Source organism: Gracilinanus agilis, chromosome 2 (genome assembly GCF_016433145.1).
Source record: "Gracilinanus agilis isolate LMUSP501 chromosome 2, AgileGrace, whole genome shotgun sequence".
In the NCBI taxonomy this organism is placed as follows: Eukaryota; Metazoa; Chordata; class Mammalia; order Didelphimorphia; family Didelphidae; genus Gracilinanus; species Gracilinanus agilis.
The window spans coordinates 322376635-322398699 of record NC_058131.1 but is presented as its reverse complement, the minus strand read 5'-3'; the positions used below and the strand labels follow the sequence as shown (position 1 = coordinate 322398699).

Here is a 22065-nt window from a genome sequence, read left to right as displayed (position 1 = left end):
ACCTGCTGCCCCCTCTCCCCTCAACTTCCTTGGGCCTGTGGTGGAGGTTGTCTGGGAAGACTGGAAAGAGTTTCTCCTTGTTTACCCCCCACAGCCTCATGCTCATGACCTTCAGGGAGTCTGTGCCTTATAACATTTAACTGTTTATCAACTTACTCATGCCATATCTTGCCCCTTCCAATTTGTAGGTCATGATCATGCTAGCTCCCCTATAGAACTGTCTGTCTTGAGGGTGAAATATTATAACAGGTTTAAAATACAATGTAATAGAGAAAACAATGGCTAAATATCAGCTATTTGCTGAGTTGCTTTGTATTTGCTTTCTTTACCCTGCTACTAGACATATTTATTTGTTTAAGACTAGGTCTTCCTATCAGGCCAGGCTGCTCACTGGCCTGATGTCACTGTTGACTGATGAGGAAGCTTTGATCTGCTCCATGTCTGACCTGGGCAAGTTCAACCCTTCGTAGGCAGCCCAGTGGCTCCCTTCTAGAGATCTCACCAATAGTATGGTATTAATTTGTTCAAGATACCCAACATGACCTATTGAGGGTCAAAACTCCCAAACTCAAGAGCTTCTCTAGCCTCAGCTTTCCTTGTAGCTGGGATTATTATCATGTGCCACCACTCCCAGCTGCTATTTTCGTTTGTTTTAGAGCTCAGAGGAGCTCACAGGGACTGAAGATTAGTGCTTCACAACCTTTTTTTGGCCCCTCTATCCCTTGACTTTCAGTAAGCTTTCCCATATTCTTTATTCAGTATGCAAGGAAATACATTTTAGAATTTACCGTGCATATGCCTAAATAAAGAAGACTTTTCAAGCTGAAAAGAAATACTTTCTAGAGGTTACCATACTTATTCTCATAAGAAACAAAAAAAGAGATTGATCTTAACAAATATCCATCCTTGACAAGCATCTTATCCCTGCTATGTGGAAGCTATATCCTACTTTAGGACCCCTTGCTATAGAGGCTCAAAGCTGGAAAGGATGTGAGAGGTCACCTGGGCCAACCCCTTCCTTTTTCTCTGAGGTACAGAGCTGTAGCTTACCCTTTCATTCAGCTAGTGAAGCAGAACCTGGATGAGACCCCAGGCCAGGTCTCTTATTCTTTTATGATACAACCCCCTGCTGGAAGCCCCTTGAGGTCAGGGATGGGATCCCTCTAATTCAGCACTGAAGATGTGGTGCTTCTTCCATACATGCTACAAATTCTTAGTTGGAAGAGAAGGAAGGGGTTTGCAGGTAGGCAGTTAGGGTTTTCTTCTAACATCACTACCTCCTCCCCACTCATCTTTCCTAGGGAATAATTAGTGGGAGCCAGCAGGTAGAAGCCTGGGATTGGTGGAACAGGAAAGATAAGGTAAAGCTCTGTCCAGGCTTTATATAGAACAGTGGAGTCTGCAGGCTGGTCGAGGCTAAGGGAGGGAGAGCAAGTGTGCTGGGAAAGCTGTACAATAACCAAAAATTGTTATAATTAGGGCATGATTTGGACATCTGGAAAGTTTCAGTGTAAGCAGAATTTCAGCAAGCTGCTGCTGGTTCCCAGAAGAAAGTTGTGTGATGAATGATAGGCATAGGCCCTACACAAAGCAGTGCTGGGATTTGTTAAACAATTACTGCCTCCTCTCCTCATACCCCAGAGGACAGTGATATTTCCCAGGATGCTACAGAAAAGAAAGCTTCTCCCTGCTGATGTACCCAGATTGGTTCTGACAGGTTTCCTTTTGAGACCTGTGCAAGCCCTAGCAGGGGGGGCTCAAAGGCCAGTGGAACAGGACAGCACAACAGCCAGACCAACCCAGAATAAAGATGGGGAGGGAGTCCTGTTTGTGGGGTCAGTGTCTTAGTTTGAGCTGGCAGCCTCTCTTATCTTGGAGCAACTTTGTGAGGATTAGGATCTAGTAAATGAATATTCTAGGGGTTTGAATCAATCCGTAAACTTTCATTTGGTTCCCCATTATCCACTAAGTCCAACCTCCTTCACCAAGCATTTGCTACCCTTTACAATGTGGATCCAACCCCAAATGTCAGAGCTAGAAGAGACCTTAGCATGTAAAAAGTTATAACAAAAGAGAAAAAAGAATATCAGGACTAGAAGGAGCCTTAATATATAAAAGGATAAAACAGAACAGAGAATGTCAGAGGTAGAAGGAACCTCAGAGTGTGCAATGTTAGCACTAAAAATTAAATTAAAGATTTAGAAGATCCATTAGCACATAGAATTTTGGAATAAGAAACACAGTCTTAGGCTAGAAAGGGACCCTAGAACTAAAAATGATAGAACATGAAGCTAAGTAAAGAAAGTCAGAAATGGAAGAGAAGGTAGGGATTATCTAATTCAGTTCCTTCACTTTGGAGAAAAAGAAAATGAGACCCAGAGAGGGGAGACCAAGCAAAAAACCCAAGGCCCTGCATGGGTATAGCAGAGCCAAAATTTGAACCAATATCTTCTGACTCCTAGTCAGGCTCCCTTTCTATTTTGCTAGAGTCTCTCCCCACCCAGACTCATACCCTTTGTTCCTCCTGGCCAAGAACTTTCTGCCCCAAACCAGACTTGTCTTCAACTGGCCCCCATGCTGGAGTTCCATGGCTTCACTAGAGCTTTTTGGAGAGATGAGGTCGTTTTCAGGGAACACGGCCATATCATGTGACCTAATGATTCCGTGACAGGGTGTTTCAGGGATGAGTATTTGTTTTGACAAAGTAAAGTGGTATCCAAGAGACCAGAAGGCTTTGTTTGGGTTTTCCCTGCTGTTTGCCAGGCCCAGGCACCACTCAGAGAGGAAGGAAGCCTAAGAGGTGAGGTGAGAGTACATACAACTTGTGTTTGTGTAGCACTCGACATCAGGAAAGTATTATTCACACTTTGCAGATGAGAGAGCTGAGGTTTAGAAAAGGACTTAGACAGGGACTTGCCCAAGATCATACAGCTTGTTTGTGAAAGAGCTGCTGCTAGAACCCAGATCTCTTTACTCCATGCCCAGGGTTCCTTCAGGAAGCCTTGGTTGATACCCCTCTGATGTTCAGCCCAAACTAATCTTTGGGGCTCCTTTTATTTTCCCTGCAGTGTCTTTCCACGGGAGCTAAAGGAAGTCTTTGCCTCTTGGAGGCAAGAATGTAGTAATCGGGGCCGGCCAGACATCAGTGAGCGCCTCATCAGCGCTTCCCTCTTCCTGCGTTTCCTCTGCCCTGCCATCATGTCCCCTTCCCTCTTCAGCCTGCTCCAGGAATATCCAGATGACCGGACAGCTCGAACATTGACCCTGATCGCCAAGGTCACACAGAACTTGGCCAACTTTGCCAAGTAAGTAGAATCTCCCTTGTAATAGATAAGCACAAGGAGACAGACAGACAGTCAGACAGACAGACAGACAGACAGACAGACAGACAGACAGACACACACACACACACACACACACACACACACACTTTCTTTATCTCTCTCATAAGGAAGCCCAAGAAAGAGCTGCTGCTGCTTTTCACCATCGCCAATAAGAATAGCTCCCATCTCTGTGGTACCTGACCACTCACTAAGTGTTCTCACAATAACAGAGGCAGTCTGATATACTAGACTGAACTGCAGGGCCAGGATGATCTGGATTCAAGTTCTACTCACACCGACTGGCTGAGTGTCTCTGAACAAGTCAGCTAACCTTCAGTGCTCTAGGCAACTCTTTAAGATATATGGAGGGAGAGAGGAAAGAAAGGAAGGAGGGAAAGTAGCAAGGTTGCAAGGTAGGAAGGCAAGGTGGCATTTATTAAGCACTGTGCTTAGTACTTGCTATTATTATCCCCATTTGACAATTGTGGAGACCAAGAGAGAGATTAAGTGACCTGCCCAGAGTCACATAGCTTAGCTGGATTTGAGGGGTTTTCTCAACTAGGAATTCTTCATACCAATGAAATCACAGGTCCAATCCCTATCCTATTCTGTCTTGGCCTGTCCTCTGTCCTCTCCCATCCCATCCTCACAACAGCCCCCAGGAGGCTGAAAATACAAACATTTTCAGATGGGGAAAATAAGACTGAATCTCTGTTGGGAATCAATAACCCCTCAATTTTCTGTAGTATCTACAAAATGGTTTCCTCACTACTTTGCCATGGATTCTATGTCCTGATTCAGCCACTTATAAACTCTAGAACCTTGCAAACTCCTTTTCAACTTTCCTTTCTCCTCTGTAAGATGAGTGTGGGGTGGCGGGAATCACTGTCTTCAAGGACACCTAATGAAGACTCTGCACGTGGTTGTTGGGAAGAAAGTGCTCTGTAAAATTAAATGGGCTTTGGAAATAGAAGCTTTTACGGTTAGTTATCATAAATAACAGTGTTGGCTAAGTGTCAGTTGTGGGTGATATAGCCAGCAGGTACGAGAGCAGTCAGAGAAGGCTTTATGGAGATGAGCCTGAAAATCAGGAAGAGGTTAGATCTCTGGAGAGGGCACATCAAGTCATGAGTCCTGGGGAACTGGCTGAACCAGCTTAGTATGTAAGCTTGGGAACAGTGAGATGATTAACAGTCATAGCTCACATTTTTATAAAATGTTATATCTCTTGGGTTATCTGTGAGCCTTATAAGGAACCTTGGAATGGAGGCAGGACAGGAATTAATATCGTTTTACCAGGAGAAAATGGAGGTCTAGTGTGGAGGAAGTGACTTATCCAAGGTATCACACACTTGCATGAAATCTCCATTTCTTCTGACTTTGTGTCCAGTGTTTTCAATTTCTTTTCTATCTATCCCAAATATATGCTAGGAGTTCTGCAGCAAGGACCATAGACATTCTCTGTTTGAGAGGTCCAGGACCAAAGGGGTTCCCTTTCTAAAACAGAAAAGCAGGATCCTATTTGGAGGAGCCCTGAAGCATTTGTCTTGTTAGACATTGTTCTCCCCAACCTTTCACTGGGAAAATAGTAGGAGAACCCAAATCCTAAAAGAGGTTGCCCCTTCTGGCCCAGGCATGTTCTTCTACTCCATGGCTTCTCAGGCTTGGCCTGGGCTCCAGAGTTTCCTAAGGTGACAGTGGAAGGAAATATAGCCCATTCCAGAGTGCCAGGACCCTCAAGGAGTCATCTGACTCATCCCTCTTGTGTGTTGGCTACCTTGCCCAAAGGGATCATCTGGAAGAATGAGTGGCTCAGACTGAAGTAAATCAAGGCTCTAAACCATGAAGTTCTTTGACAGACTATATAGAGAGTGGTTTCTAATAACATAATACCAATTCCCACCTTGGTGGAGAGAAGAGACAGAATGGGTTTTTTCCTTGGAGATCTGCCCCAAGAAATCATTTATGCATTGCTAATTGAATATGTTTACCAACATTCACTCATAGGCTAAATGTTTAATTAGTAACAATCTTAGAAAGGAAAAGTTATAGGGAATGAGTCCAAACCATGGATATTCATAGGCCACAGGATCAAGAACTAAGGAGAAAACCAAGGTGCACAGAGGGAAAACGATTTGTCCAGGATCCTGCAGCTGGATCTGGAACTTAAACCAAAGTATAGGGTCCCCCAATCCAGTGTTGTTTTTCCCTCTAATTGCCTGTCCCCAGCCCCAACACTGGTTATTCCATAGTAGCAGACAATATCAGTTCACTTTTCACTTTTATCTCTCTGGTTGCATTTAGTTTGAGGCTTCCTGATCTTGTGGTGAGTTTGACTGACCTGAGTCCACATTCACCAATAATGGTGAAGAGTGATGACTTTGATCCATGTTAGGGGGGCAGGAAGAGGCCAGCCATAGGTGGACAGCAAGGCCTTCCCACACAAGGAGTTGTGAGTTGATGTGACTTGGTCATAGGTCATGTAGAGTACTAGACCAGGAGTCAGGAGAGCCTGGTTTCAAATCTCATCTCACATACTAGTTGTGTGACCATGGGCAAGTTTGCCTCAATTTCCTCAAATGTAAAGTTAGGATGATAATAATAACCCCTATGTCACAGGGGTGTTTTGAAGACCAAATGAGTTCATATTTGTAAAGCTTTAGCACAGTGCTTGGAACATATTCGATGCTTAATAAATTCTAGTTCCCTTGCCTTCTCAAGAAAAGACTGCCATTGCTTTAGGTCCCTACAGAGTTCCTTCTGTTCTTTCCAAATGGGCTTCTTCCAGAAGGAGGAAGAAAAGGGGATGAGGTTCAAGCGTCATAATAGAGTAACATAATACTGCAACTTTTTTAAATTTTGATTTTGATTTGAATACTCCCTCTACTGACTCAACTTGTAGCCTTTTTCTAACTGAGCAGATGGGTTTTTTTTAAGAGTTATTGCAGCCAAGAACTTCATCATCACCCCACAGCTTGGCACCAAGCTTCTTCCTCCACAGAGCCTTCCAAAAACATCACCTGAAATAGCCTCTCCCTCTGCATCTAGATGGCTCAGAAGTGAAGACAGTAAAGCATTAGTGAAAACAGGTTTCTCTAAGAACTTACATCCCTATAATATCTACTCTGTGAAAATGGACTCATTATTATCCTCATTTAACAAGAAGGGACAGTAGGGGATTAGAGGTATGGTGACCTATTACTTGCTCATGGTCACGTAGCTAATGAAGATTTGAGCCAAGACTCAAACTCACCTCCTGACTCCAAGGCCAGTGCCCTTCCCATTATACCACTGCTTTTGGTGGACAGACTTCTATTTTGAGAAAATGTGTATTATAATAAAAAGGTTCACCTCTGTCCCTTTCCTTCCCTTAACAGTCTTTGGGATGGGTTGTCAATGGGATGGGCCCTAAGCAGGGTAGGAGACAGCTTCTTTGTGTGTGGCTCAGCCCACCATGGCTCCCACAAGGGGCTCATGCTACCCTTGTTTTGCCAGGTTTGGCAGCAAGGAGGAATACATGTCCTTCATGAATCAGTTTCTGGAACACGAGTGGACAAACATGCAGCGGTTCCTGTTGGAGATCTCTAATCCAGAGACCATCTCAAACACAGCTGGCTTCGAGGGCTATATCGACTTGGGGAGGGAGCTCTCCACTTTGCATTCCCTGCTCTGGGAGGTCATTTCTCAGTTCGAGCAGGTACCACAGGGCTGAGTGGGAAGGGGGAGGAGGAGGATAAAGGAAAAGATCAAACAATAGCTTCAGAGTGTCAGAGAATGCAGAATATTAGAAGCAAAAGAGATTTTAGATCATAGAATGTTAGAGTTGGCGAGGATTTTTCGACAGAATGTTAAAACAAGAGAGCAGCAGATCCCTAAAGTCTACTTCAGTGAAAGGAGAAGGGGGAAGGCCACCAGAGAAGACCCCAGGGAGCCCCTCTCTTCTTTGTGTCCATTCCCCAGCAGGTAATATCTACGTCTCACCGTCTCTCTGCAGAGTACGGTCACCAAACTCGGACCTCTGCCTCGGATCCTGAGGGACGTCAACACAGCTCTCAATAATCCGGCCAGTGTGCAATTGTCAGTGACAGCTGAGCACGCAGCCTCTACTCCAAGTACAGGAGGCAGCATCTCTGCAGGGCTCCAGAAGATGGTGATTGAAAATGATCTGTCTGGGTAAGAGCCTTGGCTCAAATTTGGTGGCAAGACTGGGGCCAAATGGGGATGGTGGGGAAGTAGACCAGATCCAGACTCATGTGGGATTTTCTTCTGCTTTGCACTTGAGATAGCATGAACTGAGTACCAGATCTTGAGTCAAATGAGACCTGGGTCTGTATTTTATATTTTTATAATCTGGTTCAAGTCTCTTCTAGGCCTCAGTTCCCCATCTGTAGAATGAAAGGATTGACCTAAAATATCTCTAAGGTCCCTTAAAGTTTTGTGATTTCATTATCCCTCCCTTTTTCCTCTATGGCTTTAGGAAGGACTTACAGTTCTTAGTGCATAGTAAGTGTGTAATAAATGCTTGTTGATTAAATAGAACATAAATAATCAATTTCAGTTCCTGCTGTGTCTCTACTGCAGTTAAAACTCTCCTTGAACTGGACCTGTTTTCCTTTCTCTCCCCTTGGCATACCTAATACTGGGGGTCAGTATGTTGTGGACACACACACACACACACACACACACACACACACACCACACACACTCTCTCTCTCTCTCCTTATTTAGGGTACCCTCTTCATCCCCACCTGGTAGCACCCTGCTACTTCCTTGGAGTCTGATTTTCTGGGGTGTTGCTCCAGTACTGTGCCCTTGGGATCTCTCTGATTAGCTCATTTGCACAGAGGTGCTAATTAGTCACTGATAACCCCTCACCCTGCTACCCTCTCCCAGAGGCATTTTTATTTTACAAGAGAATTGTCAGGCAGAAGAGTGTTAACCCAATCTTTAACAGTAGATTTGGAGACCATTTGGGCAGAGGTATAGGAGTTAGGTAGATGCCTCTGTACAGAACCATTCCCATATTTTCTTCTTCCCTGCTGAACACACACTTCTTTCCCTCTCTTCTTTTCTCCCCTCTCTGCAACTCATGTTCTCAAGGATTCCCTGGTCTCTGTATCAGCTGGTCTCTTGGAAGTATGAGTTTGATGCCATAATCTCCCTGGCTCCTAGAGAAAAAGACAAGAGTATCTTGTCCCTCAGGGCCCAGCTGTCTCCCTCTGCTTACATTAGGCTGATTTGCCCTATTTATTTCTCAATTTTCCCTTGGGGGTGGGGGGAGGATCTGATCTGATCTACATCCTATGATTTATTTACCATTTTAAATTAAGAATGAGAAAGGAAGACAAAGGCCCCCAAAATCTCTTCCTTCATCATTCTGATGCCCAGTATGCCCTTTAGGTGCACATCTGTCACAGGGGTCCCCTTGGTCCAATACTGGGGTTGGCATGAACAAGGAGGCACCTGATGGAGAGAAAACAGCTCTTGCTTTAGAGTCAGACAATAATGACTTCTAGCCTTTCTGGTCTCAGTTTCCTCATCTGATCTATATATTATAATAGGAAGTTGAACTAGATGAGATGTAGGGTCCCTTGTAGCTATAAATCCTCCTGAGACACAGCTCCCTCCCTCACTCTCTCTTTCTGCCTCAACCACTGTGAGCCTTACAGACCTCCCCCAGACCCCTTCCCAAACCTCCACCCATGCCTCCCTGGCTGTTTTGCTCTGCCCCAACAATAATCTTCCTGCTTGTTCTTCCCTGAATTGATTTATTCTGTTTATTTTGCGCTTTTGCATAGCATTTATGGTTCTTCTTCTTCTCCTTCCCTCCCCACCCCTTCCCCTGTGTGTGCTTTTCTTCCCTGCAGTCTGATAGATTTCACACGGTTACCATCTCCAACCCCTGAAAACAAGGACTTGTTTTTTGTCACAAGGTCCTCTGGGGTCCAACCCTCCCCTGCCCGGAGCTCGAGCTACTCGGAGGCCAATGAGCCTGATGTCCAGATGTCCAACGGCAGCAAAAGTCTCTCCATGGTGGACCTACAGGACAGTCGGGTGTTGGATGGGGGCACCAGCACCCCAGGGGCCTCGGACCCTCTCAATGACAGCCAGTCATCTACAGGGCAGCTACAGGGTGTGTGGACAGCCCGGACAACCCAGAACAGCCTGGCTGGCATGGCCACAGTACGCCGGGCAGGGCAGACACCCACCACACCCAGTTCTGAGGGCGCGCCGGGCCGGCCCCAGCTGCTAGCGCCACTTTCTTTCCAGAACCCTGTATATCAGATGGCTGCTGGTCTGCCCCTCTCACCCCGAGGCTTAGGGGATTCAGGCTCTGAGTGCCACAGTTCGCTGAGCTCTCACAGCAACAGTGAGGAGCTGGCGGCCAGCAAACACAGTGGGGGCGGCTTTGGGAGCGCTGCGGCTGAGGACTTGGCCCGGCGCCCTGGGGAGCTGGCAAGGCGGCAGATGTCGCTGACGGAAAAGGGTGGACAGTCTGCGGTGCCACGGCAGAACAGTGCTGGCCCCCAGCGGCGGATAGACCAGCCGCCACCTCCTCCTCCCCCCCCTGTCACCCGAGGCCGGACACCACCTTCCCTCCTGAACACCATGCAGTACCCCCGGCCATCAAGTGGGAGCATGATGTCCTCCTCCCCTGACTGGCCGGGCAGTGGAGCCCGGCTCAGGCAACAGTCATCCTCCTCCAAGGGTGACAGCCCCGAGATGAAGCAGCGTACCATGCACAAACAGGTCAGTCTTATCAGGACCTGGGAGCCAGCCTGGCTCTAGGAACCAGCACATGTTAGTGACTCAGGAGCTTCCTGATCTAATTCCCAAGGGCATGTCCACAGGGATATGTCCATTGTGCTACTTCCTGGGGAAAGTCCTGGAACTAGGTTTGAAGACAGAGTTCCCCCTCCACAACTTGGTATAGGAAGAGTGATTATTCTGCTTTCTTTTATTCCTTCTCATCATTTCACTTCCATACCCTCAAGTGTGCCTTGAACTTCCATACCTAGAACCATCATCCCATGCTCCAGCCAGTGCCCAGTCAGATCTCATGCACCAGCAGGGAGCAGGCTACAGGTTTACATATGGACTCGTTGAGAAAGTTGGGATGGTCAGAGAGCATCTCTTACTGCTTATGTATGGGCATCCTCAGTTTACTACCATATGCCTTTCAACTCAAGGAAAAATTTTTGATCTAAGACTATTCCTTTTCCCAAAACAGTAACAAAACATCCCCAGGAGTCAAAATCATGTCTCTTCAGACTCCAAGGTTGGATCTCTGCCCTTTAGACAGCACTGTCCTCATATAAGGAGACTTAGCTAAAAGGCCTAAGTCTTGCCAGCTACATGGGACAGAGTGTTATCACATTGCCCATTAAGTAAAAGGTTCAATAGTCCTGCTGTCCTGCCAAAGTGATTCTGAATAGCAAGAGCCCTGACCAAAAGGAAAAGACAGTGTGGTTTAGTAGAAAGATACTTGGAGAAGGCGTCAGAAGATCTGAAGTTTGAATCCTGGTGTTGCAACTGACTTGCTGTGTTACCTTGAGCAAGCAAATTCTCCTCTTTGGGCTCAGTGTACTTTTTGTAAAATTATTACACTAGATGATCTCCAAGGTCCTCCTTGACTAATACTCAATGATCCTATGGACCCAGTCCTTCTGGACCTCGTGATGACCTTACATTCCCCACTTGGAGGTCAGACACTTTTCACTTTGTCTTAGGCATAATTCTATAAGGCTAGAGAGTACAATGTTAGTCCTTGGTGCATATGAGATTGAGGTTGAAGGTCCAAACTATTAGGCCAATTGGAATCACACTTTCCCCAAGGCTGCTCCAGTCAGGCTTGCAAAACTCTCTCTCATAGTGGCCATGGGGTAGGAAAGCAGGAAAAGTTCAATACAAACCATTCCTACCACTAAGACCATTCTCCCAATGTGGGTGATGTGGGGAAGTTGGTCGCAGCAGCAGCATCTTCTCCTCTGGAAAGAGGAAGCATTCAAATGTTTAAACTTTATTAGAAGAAAACACTCAATTCTTCTTCCTTTCCTTCTCTCTCCATCTTTTGTGCTCTTTGCCTTTCTCTTTATCTATTCATCACTTAGTCTTTCTGTTACTTACTTTGTTCCTATTTTTCTCTCCATTCCCTTTATTTGTATTCCCTTCTTCCTGTTTTTTAGTTCCCCTGTGCTTCCATCTCAGCCCTGCTCTCTTCCCCTCTCTGTCTTTGTGTATGTCTTTTTGCCTCTTATCTCTGTTTCTCTCTCTCTCAGACCTTGTCTTTCTTAGTTCCTCTTAGCCCCCCACCTCAGTCCCTATTCTTCTCTTTGCCCATCTCTCACACCCTCTTTTTGTTCCTCTGTATTAGTCTTATTCTTCCTCCTCCTTTTTCTTTCTCCCCCTCTTCTTCTTTCTTCTTTCTCTCTTTTTCATCCTCTTCCCTTTCCCCTTCCTCTTCTCCCTCATATTGTCTTTCACTCTTGAGCTCTCTTCACTCTTACAGCCTTTCTTACTTCCTTTGTCATTCTGTCTTCTTTGTCTTCCCTTCTTCAATAGCTTTCTCTCTCTCAGCCCTTTCCTTTCCTATCTCATTCTCTCTATCCTATCCCCTTACCTTATCCCAGTCCTCCTCACCCCACCCTTCAGGTCCCATGCCCTTCTAGTTCTTGCCATTTATTTCTCTGGTTCTGGCTATATGTCTCATTGTAGGCCCCTTCACCTGTGAACCCCAATGCACTGGACCGCACAGCCGCTTGGCTATTGAATATGAACATGCAGTTTTTAGAAGATGAGAGCTTTGACCCAGACCCCAAACACAGGGATAAGCTAAGGAGTAAAGAGGAGCTCAGCCAAGCTGAAAAGGTAATCTGAGACTGGCCCCCAGCATTTTCCATGACTGGAGCCAGTCCTGCAGAGCCCAGGGACCTGGTGTATGGTGACCATACCATAGTGGGGTGGGGGAGGGGATATTGGAAACCGGGAATGAATGACCCTGGGAATAGCACTACCCAGCCACATCCTGCCCTGAGGCCAGCCCCATCCCTCTATGCTTTATCTCTTTTCTTGGCAACTTCCTCAAAAGTTATTACAGTCACACATCTGACTGTTGAGGCAGAAGGTGAAAGGAACCCTGGTCGGGGACTCCAAACCTAGCTCTGCTCCTTACCAGCTGGGTGACCTTGGTGCTTATATGACCTTCTCTTATTTAGGAGATTCTCTAAAGTCCCTTTCAATCATGTGGTCTTGGGGTCCTGGGGCCCCTTGGAACTGCTTTGTCTTGGGCAACTCTGATATCTCCAGGCCTTAAGACAGCCTTGGTTCTAGCCCCAGTGTCAGGATGCTGGAGAGACCTAGAAGGTTCCAAGTTCACCAGAAGGAGGCGAATGAATCCACCCTTAGGAAAAGTTCTCAGTCCTTTGCTGAATAAATATAATATGGGAAGTTCTCCCATGGTATTTTGGGAAATGTGGAAATTTCCTCTCCCACTCCCCTGCCCCAAATCAAATCCTTTTCCCTGATTGATCTTCTATGAACTATGCTGGGCTTACTAGTAACACATCTGCAAGCTTTCTAAATAAACATTTAGGATACTGGAAGCACTTGTGAAATCTACCTGGGAAGAACCTAGGGTTGTGGAAAATAGGGCAGGCTTAAGAATCATCAGAATGGGGTTTAGAGTCTGCCTCTGCTCCTTCCATGTAGTATGTACTGGATTTGATGTGAGAGATTCTGAGTTCTACTCCTGTCTCACTGACCTTGGCAAAGGCACTCATCCTCTTATTCTCTGCAGGTCTCATCATTAAATAAAAGGGTTGGATTAGATGATCTCTAAAGTGCCTTCCAGCTCAAAATCTGACCCTGGGCTAGTCACTTACTTTCTCTGAGCTTCAGTTTCTTCATATAAAAAGTTTTCCCTATGCTTTCCATGATCTTGGCTTCCATAGTTGACCCAGGATAGGCATCAATTTTAATCCAATATCCTCTTTGGGGCTCTAATTATATTATGTTAGAGTAGAGAGCTTCTGAGAACACTATTACCTCTAATACCCTATCATTCCATGCTAGTTGTGAGGAACTAGATATTTAGGGTCAGAGGATGGACTAAAAGACCTTTTAGAGTTCTTCCTGAGGATTTTCAGTTCTTTCTCCTCTTGAGTGAGTGCTGTAGACTTCCTGCCCTCCATTACTTTTTTCTACCAGGAAGGCCTGGGGCTCATTAGATAAGTCTAACTTCCATTTGAGATAATAAGTAACTTCGAAGGAGTAGTGGTCTCCTCTAACCTCAACACTGACTGATGGAGCTCACTCTGTAATCCGAACTCTGTCCTGAAGACAGAGTGGAAGAAGGAGGCCAACCTTTAAGGAGGCTCAAATGTGATGGCTCAGCCTCTTTCCAAGTCCAAAGGAGAATGAAGCCCCTCAAATCACCTCCTTTCAAACTAGCTCTTTATCCCCATAATGTATCCCATTACCTTCTCATCATTTCAGCCCCTGTCATCAGTGGTTAACATTAGCATTTCTACATTATTTTACAATGATTATTAATGGAGAAAGAGGCAAATGACTTGGGATCAGAAGACCTGGGCACAAATCCTTGTTCTTCTATTTGTTTTGGCAAATCATTTAATTTTGCACATCAGTTTCCTCAACTGTAAGAGGGAGTTAGATGATTACATGACTTAGATTAGATGAATTCTTAATATCTCTTTTGGTTTGGTTCTATGTTCCTATAAGTTGAGGAATCCCTTCCCTCTGGATTCCTTCTCCCATCCCTCTCTGTTGATTGAATGAAGGAGTTCTTTGCATTTCCCTGATCCTGGGCATTCTTCTTGGGACCTGTTTTGCAGGTCTCTCCTTCCATCCCATCTGGTACACTCCAAAAGAGTGTACAAAAGAAGATACACTCACTCTTCCTATTATACTTTCTTGCCTATAGATCTGAAAGTGCCAGGGGTCAGGAACAAAACTTCCTTCTCCAGACCACCGTAGGCATGGATGCTTGTGAGCTAGTGTGCTACCAGGGAAAGAAAACCTGAGTTCAAAACCCTGCTCTGTCACCATATCTGAGATTTTGGGATTGTTTCAACTTCTCTTTGCCTCAGTTCTCCTAGTTGTAAAATTAAACCAGAGCGAGGGTCCCTTTCTAGATCTTAATCTTATGATCCTAAAAGAAAAGTATTCCTTCTCTCCCTGTCTGTATAATTTCCACAGGACTCTGTCAAAACTATTGGAACCCTGAATGTGGCTTAATATTCCATTGCTAGAGTGGTAACAGTGGGTATCACAGTTCTGTGTATACCTCAGGGTATTCCTAAGCCAAGATACCCTTTTATCCTGGGCTCTTGTATCCTAAACTTCCCTGTGCTTTGCCCAGCAGAATAGCTCCTGTCACCCTCGCCTTCCTCTGAAGGTTCTGCCTCCTGGAAAGTTGTTGAGGTCCTAGGGGTCCTAGTTTGCTGGAGAGACTGTAAGGCCTTACAGCCTTAATGTTTGTGCCACAGACTCCTTTGGCAATGTGATGAAACCAAAGTGCCCCTTCTCAGAATGATATTTATGTGTGCATAAAATAAAAGTACATAAAGGTTACAAAGGAAACTAATTTTACTGAAATACAGTTATTAAAATATTTAAAAATGCAGTTCATAGAGGCCAGATTAAAAACTCTTGCCCCAAAGGAAACAGACACACCTGAAAGATTATCAGTCATGGCCTGCTGTTGGTTTCTCTGAGAATTCCTGATTATATCCCTCAGGTTGTATTTCTAATGATATAATGATGTCCTCTCTGTGAAAAACCTTTAGTGGAAAGGCTGGTGTCAGAAGAAAGATTTGATGTGGTTCTCAGCTGCTACCACATGCCTGGGTCTCGGGGTGGGGAGAGGAAAGGGCACGAGGAATTTCCTAGCTCCTCCTTGCTGGATGATGCTGGTCATTTGATCCATTCCATCTCTGCTACCTGACTCTGGGCTGCTTCGGGTGCTGCCTCTCCTGCTTGTTTCATGCACAGAGCACCATTGCCTCTTCTTTCGTTTCTCAGCCTAATTTTTAGCTATTGGGCCCCTCTCACCCTCCCCCCATTCTTTTCCCCTCAAAAGTCAAGAGATCCTCGAGGGGCTGAACCGCTGCTCTGAATCACCTAGATTTGGTCTGCGTGGTGGCCCAGTGCTCTTGCCTGCCTACACCTTAGCCCTTTTTCTGTCTCTGCTGGCCTCCCCTCAGATGGATGGATGATTCCTTCCTCATCCTGAGGAAGGCATCTCTGTGCCTGACACCCACACATACTTGCACACACACAAACCTATAAATGGGAATTGAGCTGTACAGCTCAGGCTCACACCCTCTGCAACAGCAAAGAAATTCCTAAACATCCCCCCTCAGATCAGGGCCTTTTGCATTGAGTTTGGGTTGGAATCTCGCATGTTCCAGCAGAGGAATAGCCCAGATCTAATGATTCAGTTGATTCCCAGGGGGGCAGCCCAAGCCCCAGAGATCACCGGGGCGCCAAGTGGGAAGCACACTAACGACCAATCTGCTCTGTTTTTCTTGCGTGTGCATGCATGTGTTGCATGTCTCCCTGCTGGCGGGCTGTCCCACCAGGACATTGTAGTGCTCCAGGACAAGCTGCGCATCTCGACCAAGAAGCTAGAGGAGTACGAGAGCAGGTTCAAGTGCCAGGAGGAGACAACCCAGAAGCTGATGCTGGAGTACCAGGCCCGGCTGGAGGAGGGCGAGGAGAGGTTAAGAAGGCAGCAGGAGGACAAGGAGATTCAGATGAAGGGCATAATTAGCAGGTGAGGTCGGCAAAGCCCTTTCCTGTGGCTGTCACAGAACTTCCCCCATTCCCAATCTCTGTCTCTGCCTTTCTCTGAATGGAGAAGAGTGATTCTGTTTTGCCCCACTCCATGATCATGTAAAATCATGATCATGATTTCTTTTTTCTGTAAAATGAGACTGATAATGCTTATACTATCTTTTTTTTCAGGGAGGCCATGAAGGTTAGCTAAGACATTAGTTGTCAGACCACCTTCCTTTTGTGGGTCAGAAGCAATAAGGTCTGAGAAAATCCTTTGTAACTTAGAAAAGCTCTCAAAATGGGAGATTATTAGAGTACAGGTCTGGGAAGCAAGAATCCTCTGCCCCTAAGACGGACTTTACCTATATGATTCTCTGTATGACCTTGGGCAAATAACTTTGAGGCCTCAGTTTCCCTATCTGTAAAATGTGGTTAATAGGCCCTTCTCTGTCTCTTCTACTAGGGTGTTATAAGGAACAAATGAGATGTTAGGTGGCAAAGCATTTTGAACATTTTTAAAAAGGAAAACATAAATATTACTTACAGCATTAGGAATTTTTATTCCAAAAATTGAACAAATATCTGCTCCAGTCTTTCTCTATTTTTCAAAATCACCAGTTTATGATATAACCCAAGACTCAGCCTAGGTGCTGGGCAGTAAGGAGGCACCACTCAGCAAGCCAAGCCCACAGGTGCTCCCAAGAAGGAAGAGAGAAAAGAGGGTTCCCTTGAGGCTTTGGATGTCCTCATTGAAGCCTTGGAACTCTGGACAGGTCCCAGCTCTGCTGCCACGAGCCCTTTGTGTAGCTTGGGCAAGTATGTTCCCTCTCACTAGGCCTCAGTTTCCTTTGTAAAAGGAGAGATTGAACTTCCTGAATTCTGGGGCTTAGTTGGAACTAGAATATAGATTGGTAAACTAGATTATGGCAGCCAGCCAGATGCCAACCATTTGGTGACCTCTGGAAGGATCTGGTGCTGAGTAGCAGAACTCTGTGGAGACTGGCCCAGGCTGATGCAGGGAGAAAGGGCTCACGTGTTAGAGCTTTAGGGTTACCAGACTTCTCTTTGGCTTAGAGGCATTGATGGGGAAACATGATGGTGTGGAACGGGTGAATTGGGGCCATTCTATATGACAGTTGGGTTGCTTTCTCCCATTCACTTCATTGTGGTATAGTGAAAAAAGCACTGGACAGAGAGTGAAGAGAACTGGCCCTAGGACCATCTCAACCATTTCCTAGTTATGTGACCTTAAGCAAGTCACTAACCCTTTTATGAGTTTACGTTTCCTCTAAATGAAGAGATTGGATTAGGCGATGCCATCTCTAAAATTGTTATGGAATAAAAATAATTTTCTGGGTTTTTGTAGGTAATATTGCCTACAAATAAAGTTTTTCTTTAAAAACAACAAAAATTAGTTGGCCAAGTTGACTCACTTCTCAAAGGATCAGAATATTGCATATACATACAGTGAAGGTGTGAAAGCACTCAGATCTATTAGCCCCAGACTTTTTATTTTTCTACGATACCTAGATTGAAATGCATTAAGGAATACTTAAGGGTTGTTTGTATTATGCTGGCTTCAACATTTGGAAAATCTCTTCTTGTACACAGGAAGATATAACTTGAGATTACAGAAGAGAGTAGGTGAAGGGAGATTGGAATGCATGTTTCCTTACTTCAAACCTCATGAAAAGGACAGTTTTAAATTGGAAGTACTGAAGCTAAGTTGGCTTCTACACATTCTTTATTCTAAGATGCCTTCTAGCTTTGATATTCCATGTTCCAAGGCCCCTTCAGTTGGCACCATTCTTTGTTTCAGTGGCCCTTCCAGCTGCGACATTCTCTGTTCTAGGGGCCCTTCCAGTTGTGATATTCTGTGTTCTAAGTTCTCTTCTAGCTGTGACTATTCTGAAGTTCCTTCTAGCTGCATTCTCTTATAATGGCCTTTCCAGCTGTGCACCATTCTCTCTTCCAAGGACCCTTTCAGCACTAACATCATGTGTTCTCTGTGCACCTTGAGTTCTGACAGTGTGTAATTCTGTTATTTTCCAACCTTGCTCAGGAGCCAAAGTCCTAACCTCACTCACAAAACTGTCAGACCTCATTTTCACTGGAGATCTCCTCTAGAGGAAACCCTTGTCCTCATGTGCATGGTCAGTGACAGAAATATTGCGCAGTCATGGGTATTGCTCATGTTTTCTTTCTCTAGGTTAATGTCAGTGGAGGAGGAGTTAAAGAAGGACCATGCAGAAATGCAGGCGGCAGTGGACTCCAAACAGAAGATTATTGATGCCCAGGTTGGGAGCTGTTTTCCCCATTCGTCCTCCTTTGTTACTTCTCCCAGATAGGAGGGGACAATTCCATTTGTTTAAATGAATGAGCTCCCACAAGTCTTTGTCCTCTCTTCCCACCCACACGTGTCTGGGAACAGTGCTAGCTGCTTACATGTGGGAAGGTGATGAAGTTGTAATCACTTAGGGAGGAGGGCAGTGTGAAAGCCCTCTGAAGGGAAGCTTTCCCCTCACCTCTCATGCTTACTTTGACTACAGAAACAAGAACACTGTAGTTGGTTGTGGGGTGGCCAGGGTGGAATAGAGATTCTTTATCTGAGAAGGGTTGGAAAAAGGCATATAGATTTATGCTGCCTGGAGTTATGCTGCCCCAAAGCCGAGGTGAGAATGATAGGGAAGAGATTTGCCCAACTCCCATTTTAGCACAGCAGAGTTGAAATGGCCATTGGAAATACTGGCAGATCTAGCCATGCCCACAGCCTGGTATTGGCTAGGTTACTAGATTGGGGAATTTCATACTCTCTTGATTTCAGGAAAACATTTTATAGTCTTCCATGATATTCTCATATATAAAATGACAAAATCTGAGTTAGATAATATTACGGTGAGGTGGAACAATCAACTGTCAAACATTTATTAAGCACCTACTATGTGTGGCTGACACTGAGCTAGGGATGAGATATAATGAACTAATCCCTAATCTTCATCTCTGTAAATGAGAGAGAGGGCAAAGAAATTGAGACTATTCCAACCCTATCTCTTGAGGAGCTTACATTCTAATGGGGAAGATAATGAAGGCATCTGTCATTTTTTACAGAATAAACATTAAGAGAATAAATGTAAATAAAAACCAAATAGTTTGGGAGAGAGTGGGCCCCAGTATTTGGAGGGATCAGGAGAGATGACATATGAGTTGAATCACAAAAGAAAAGGGGGATTTGTTGTGGCATAAGTAATGAGGGAAGATATTCCAGACATACAGGAAGACCAGTGGAAAGGCACTGAGATTGTAGATGGAAAGTCATCTGGGAGAAACAGAGAAGACTATTTTGGCTAGTCTACAGAGTGCATGACGGGGTATTTAATGTCCATTGAAGTTAGATGGAAAGATTGGGGGAGGTATTGAAGGACTTTGAAAGCCAGACAGAGGTATTTGTTTTTCAAATAAGAGAGTGATATGGTTAGACTTTCACATAAGGAAAAGCACTTTGGCATCAGTATAGAGGATAGACTGAAGTGATGAGAGACTTGAGACAGTGAGACCAATTAGGAGGCTGTTGCAGTAATCTAGGTGAGAGGTAATAAGGGCCTTAATTAAGGTAGTGGCTGTGTGAGTAGGAAAAAAGGAATCAGATTAGAGAACAATTGTGAAAAAAGAAATATCGAGATTTGGCAACTGGTTGTCTATATGGGGTAACGGAAAGCAAGAAGAAGATAATGCTGAGGTTGCAACCAGGAACACTGGGGAAATGGTGATGCCTTTGAAAGAAATAGGGAAGTTGGGAAAATGAATAAAGTTAAGAGGGGAGAAAGGATAATGAATTCACTTTTAAGATGTTGAGCTTGAGGTGTCTTAAGAACATCTAGTTGTAAATTGCCAATAACTCATTGTGGGACACTTTTGATGATGCAGGAGTGAATTTTAGGGAAGAAACTGGGACTAGATAAATAGACAAGTGAAGTCCTTTGCATAGAGATGATAATTAGATCCACAGGAGCTCATGAGGTCATCAACTAGAAGAAGAGCCTTGGAAAATACTCAGTTAGGGGAGATGAGTCCTTAAAGGAGACTTGAGAAGGGGAGTGGTCAGACAGGTAGGAGAAGAACTAGGAGAGAATGGCCAAAGACCATACCCAAAGAGAATTGAGAAGCACCATAGACTAATGGAAAGAATGCTGGATTTGGATTCATAAAACCTAGGCTCAAATCCTACCTCTGCCCTCACTAACCACACAACCTTAGACAATGCCCACCACCCCCCCACACACACACACACACACGTCCATTGTGTGCCTTGATTTCCTCATCTATGAGGTGAAGGAATTTTGCTCTCAAGTTCTGGCGTTCTTGTTTTAAAGGTCCCCTGCAGCACTAACATTCTTTAGATCAGTGAATGAATGGGCCATTTTGGAGGTGGGTTATCATTCCATTTCTTCTCCCTGCTCTCTCCTACCCCCTACACTGGGACTCAAGTTGGAAAAATTGAACCTTCTTATAGAGCTACAGGCCTATTGAGTTAAAGCCAATTTTCAGTTCATATTGGGGAACATTGGGAAGAAGCCAGTATTCCAAGCCCCCCTCCACCCCCTCCAATGATTTCTCCCTTGGCTACTCTGTCATTCACAGGAAAAACGCATTGCCTCACTGGATGCAGCCAACGCACGCCTCATGAGTGCTCTGACCCAGCTGAAAGAGAGGTACAGCATGCAGACCCGTAACGGCATCTCCCCCACAAACCCAACCAAATTGCAGATTACAGAGAATGGAGAATTCAGAAACAGCAGCAATTGTTAACTCACTCCGAGGGAGGAGGAGCGCTGCCACTGCCGCCGGGCATGGGGGGAGGAGGAGACAAAAGTAAAATATAGAAATAAAAACCCCAGGATCTCCAACCCAGTGCACCAGGGGCAGCAGGAGCAACAGCCACTTCAGAGAATGGTTCATCTCTCCCCTCCCTCCCCCCCAAGACACCAGGCCGGCCGGGATAAGAGCCAGCGTGTGTGACTGATGCACTGTGGGGCAGAAGGCACTGCCTCCTCCCTCTCCTCTCCTCTCCCCTCCCCAAGAAGCTAATGCCCATGTGTTTGGGGGAAGGTGGAAAAAAAAAAAAGACTTATCTGTGGGAGTTGTGTGGCCTAAGGGGGAAAAATGTTATATTTGGAAAAAAAAATACCAGAAAACCAAACTGCAAAGTGTCACTGTTGGTGGATTTCTTTGGTGTGTAAATGTTTGAACCAATGACCCTTTTTCTCTTGAGCTGGACAAATCTCCAAATTCTCACGAGGGCTGATAATTCTTGGGTTAATTTCTGTTAAGGAGAAAGAGGGCAAAGAAACCAAGACTCACTCCTAGCCCATCTCCAGGACTGGACCTGGAATTCCAGGCCATCCCCACCCTTACCCAGATCACTATTGCTCTAACACTGCCCAGGGAAGAGTGCTTTGATTCTAGCAGGTGGGTTCTAGTTATTTTAGTCAGAAATGACCCTAAAATGGAGTGGACAGTTCAGAAAGGATCAATCCAAAGGATTGCAGAGTTGGAAGGGACCCCAGAGGCTACCTAGTCCAACCCATACCTAAACAGGAGTACCTTTTAACCATATTCCCCAAAAAGAAGCATATATAGTCTTTGCTTGCACTATACCTCCAGTGAAGGGGAAACCACTACCTAATGAGGCAGTTCATTCCATTGTTAAGAGATCCAATTGTAAGAAAGTTCTAGTGAACTGAAATCCACCTTTCTGTAACTTTCCTCTTATTATTCCTAGTTCTTCCCTCTAGGGCCAGGCCAAATAAGTCATAATCTCTCTTACATATGATAGCTCTTCAGATTGTTGGAGACAGTTATGCTTCCCCACCTCCATCCCACCAGAACCCAAGTTCTCTTTTCCAGAATGAATTCTTTTTTTTTTTTTTTTAAACTCTAACCTTCT

The 22065-nt window shown here is 45.1% G+C and overlaps 1 protein-coding gene across 1 annotated transcript in view; it reads left to right on the top strand.

Annotated features, from left to right (window-relative positions):
- Positions 1 to 21577, top strand: part of LOC123237373 (DAB2 interacting protein) — a 184328-nt gene extending 162751 nt beyond the window's left edge. Inside the window, exons 8-15 of the mRNA XM_044664258.1 lie at positions 3069 to 3305; positions 6819 to 7020; positions 7318 to 7496; positions 9191 to 10073; positions 12039 to 12191; positions 15926 to 16119; positions 18331 to 18418; positions 20760 to 21577. Coding sequence (XP_044520193.1) covers positions 3069 to 3305; positions 6819 to 7020; positions 7318 to 7496; positions 9191 to 10073; positions 12039 to 12191; positions 15926 to 16119; positions 18331 to 18418; positions 20760 to 20927 — 2104 coding nt within the window. The 3' untranslated portion in view covers positions 20928 to 21577. The remainder of the gene's footprint in view (positions 1 to 3068; positions 3306 to 6818; positions 7021 to 7317; positions 7497 to 9190; positions 10074 to 12038; positions 12192 to 15925; positions 16120 to 18330; positions 18419 to 20759) is intronic.
- The last annotated feature ends 488 nt before the right edge of the window (positions 21578 to 22065 follow it).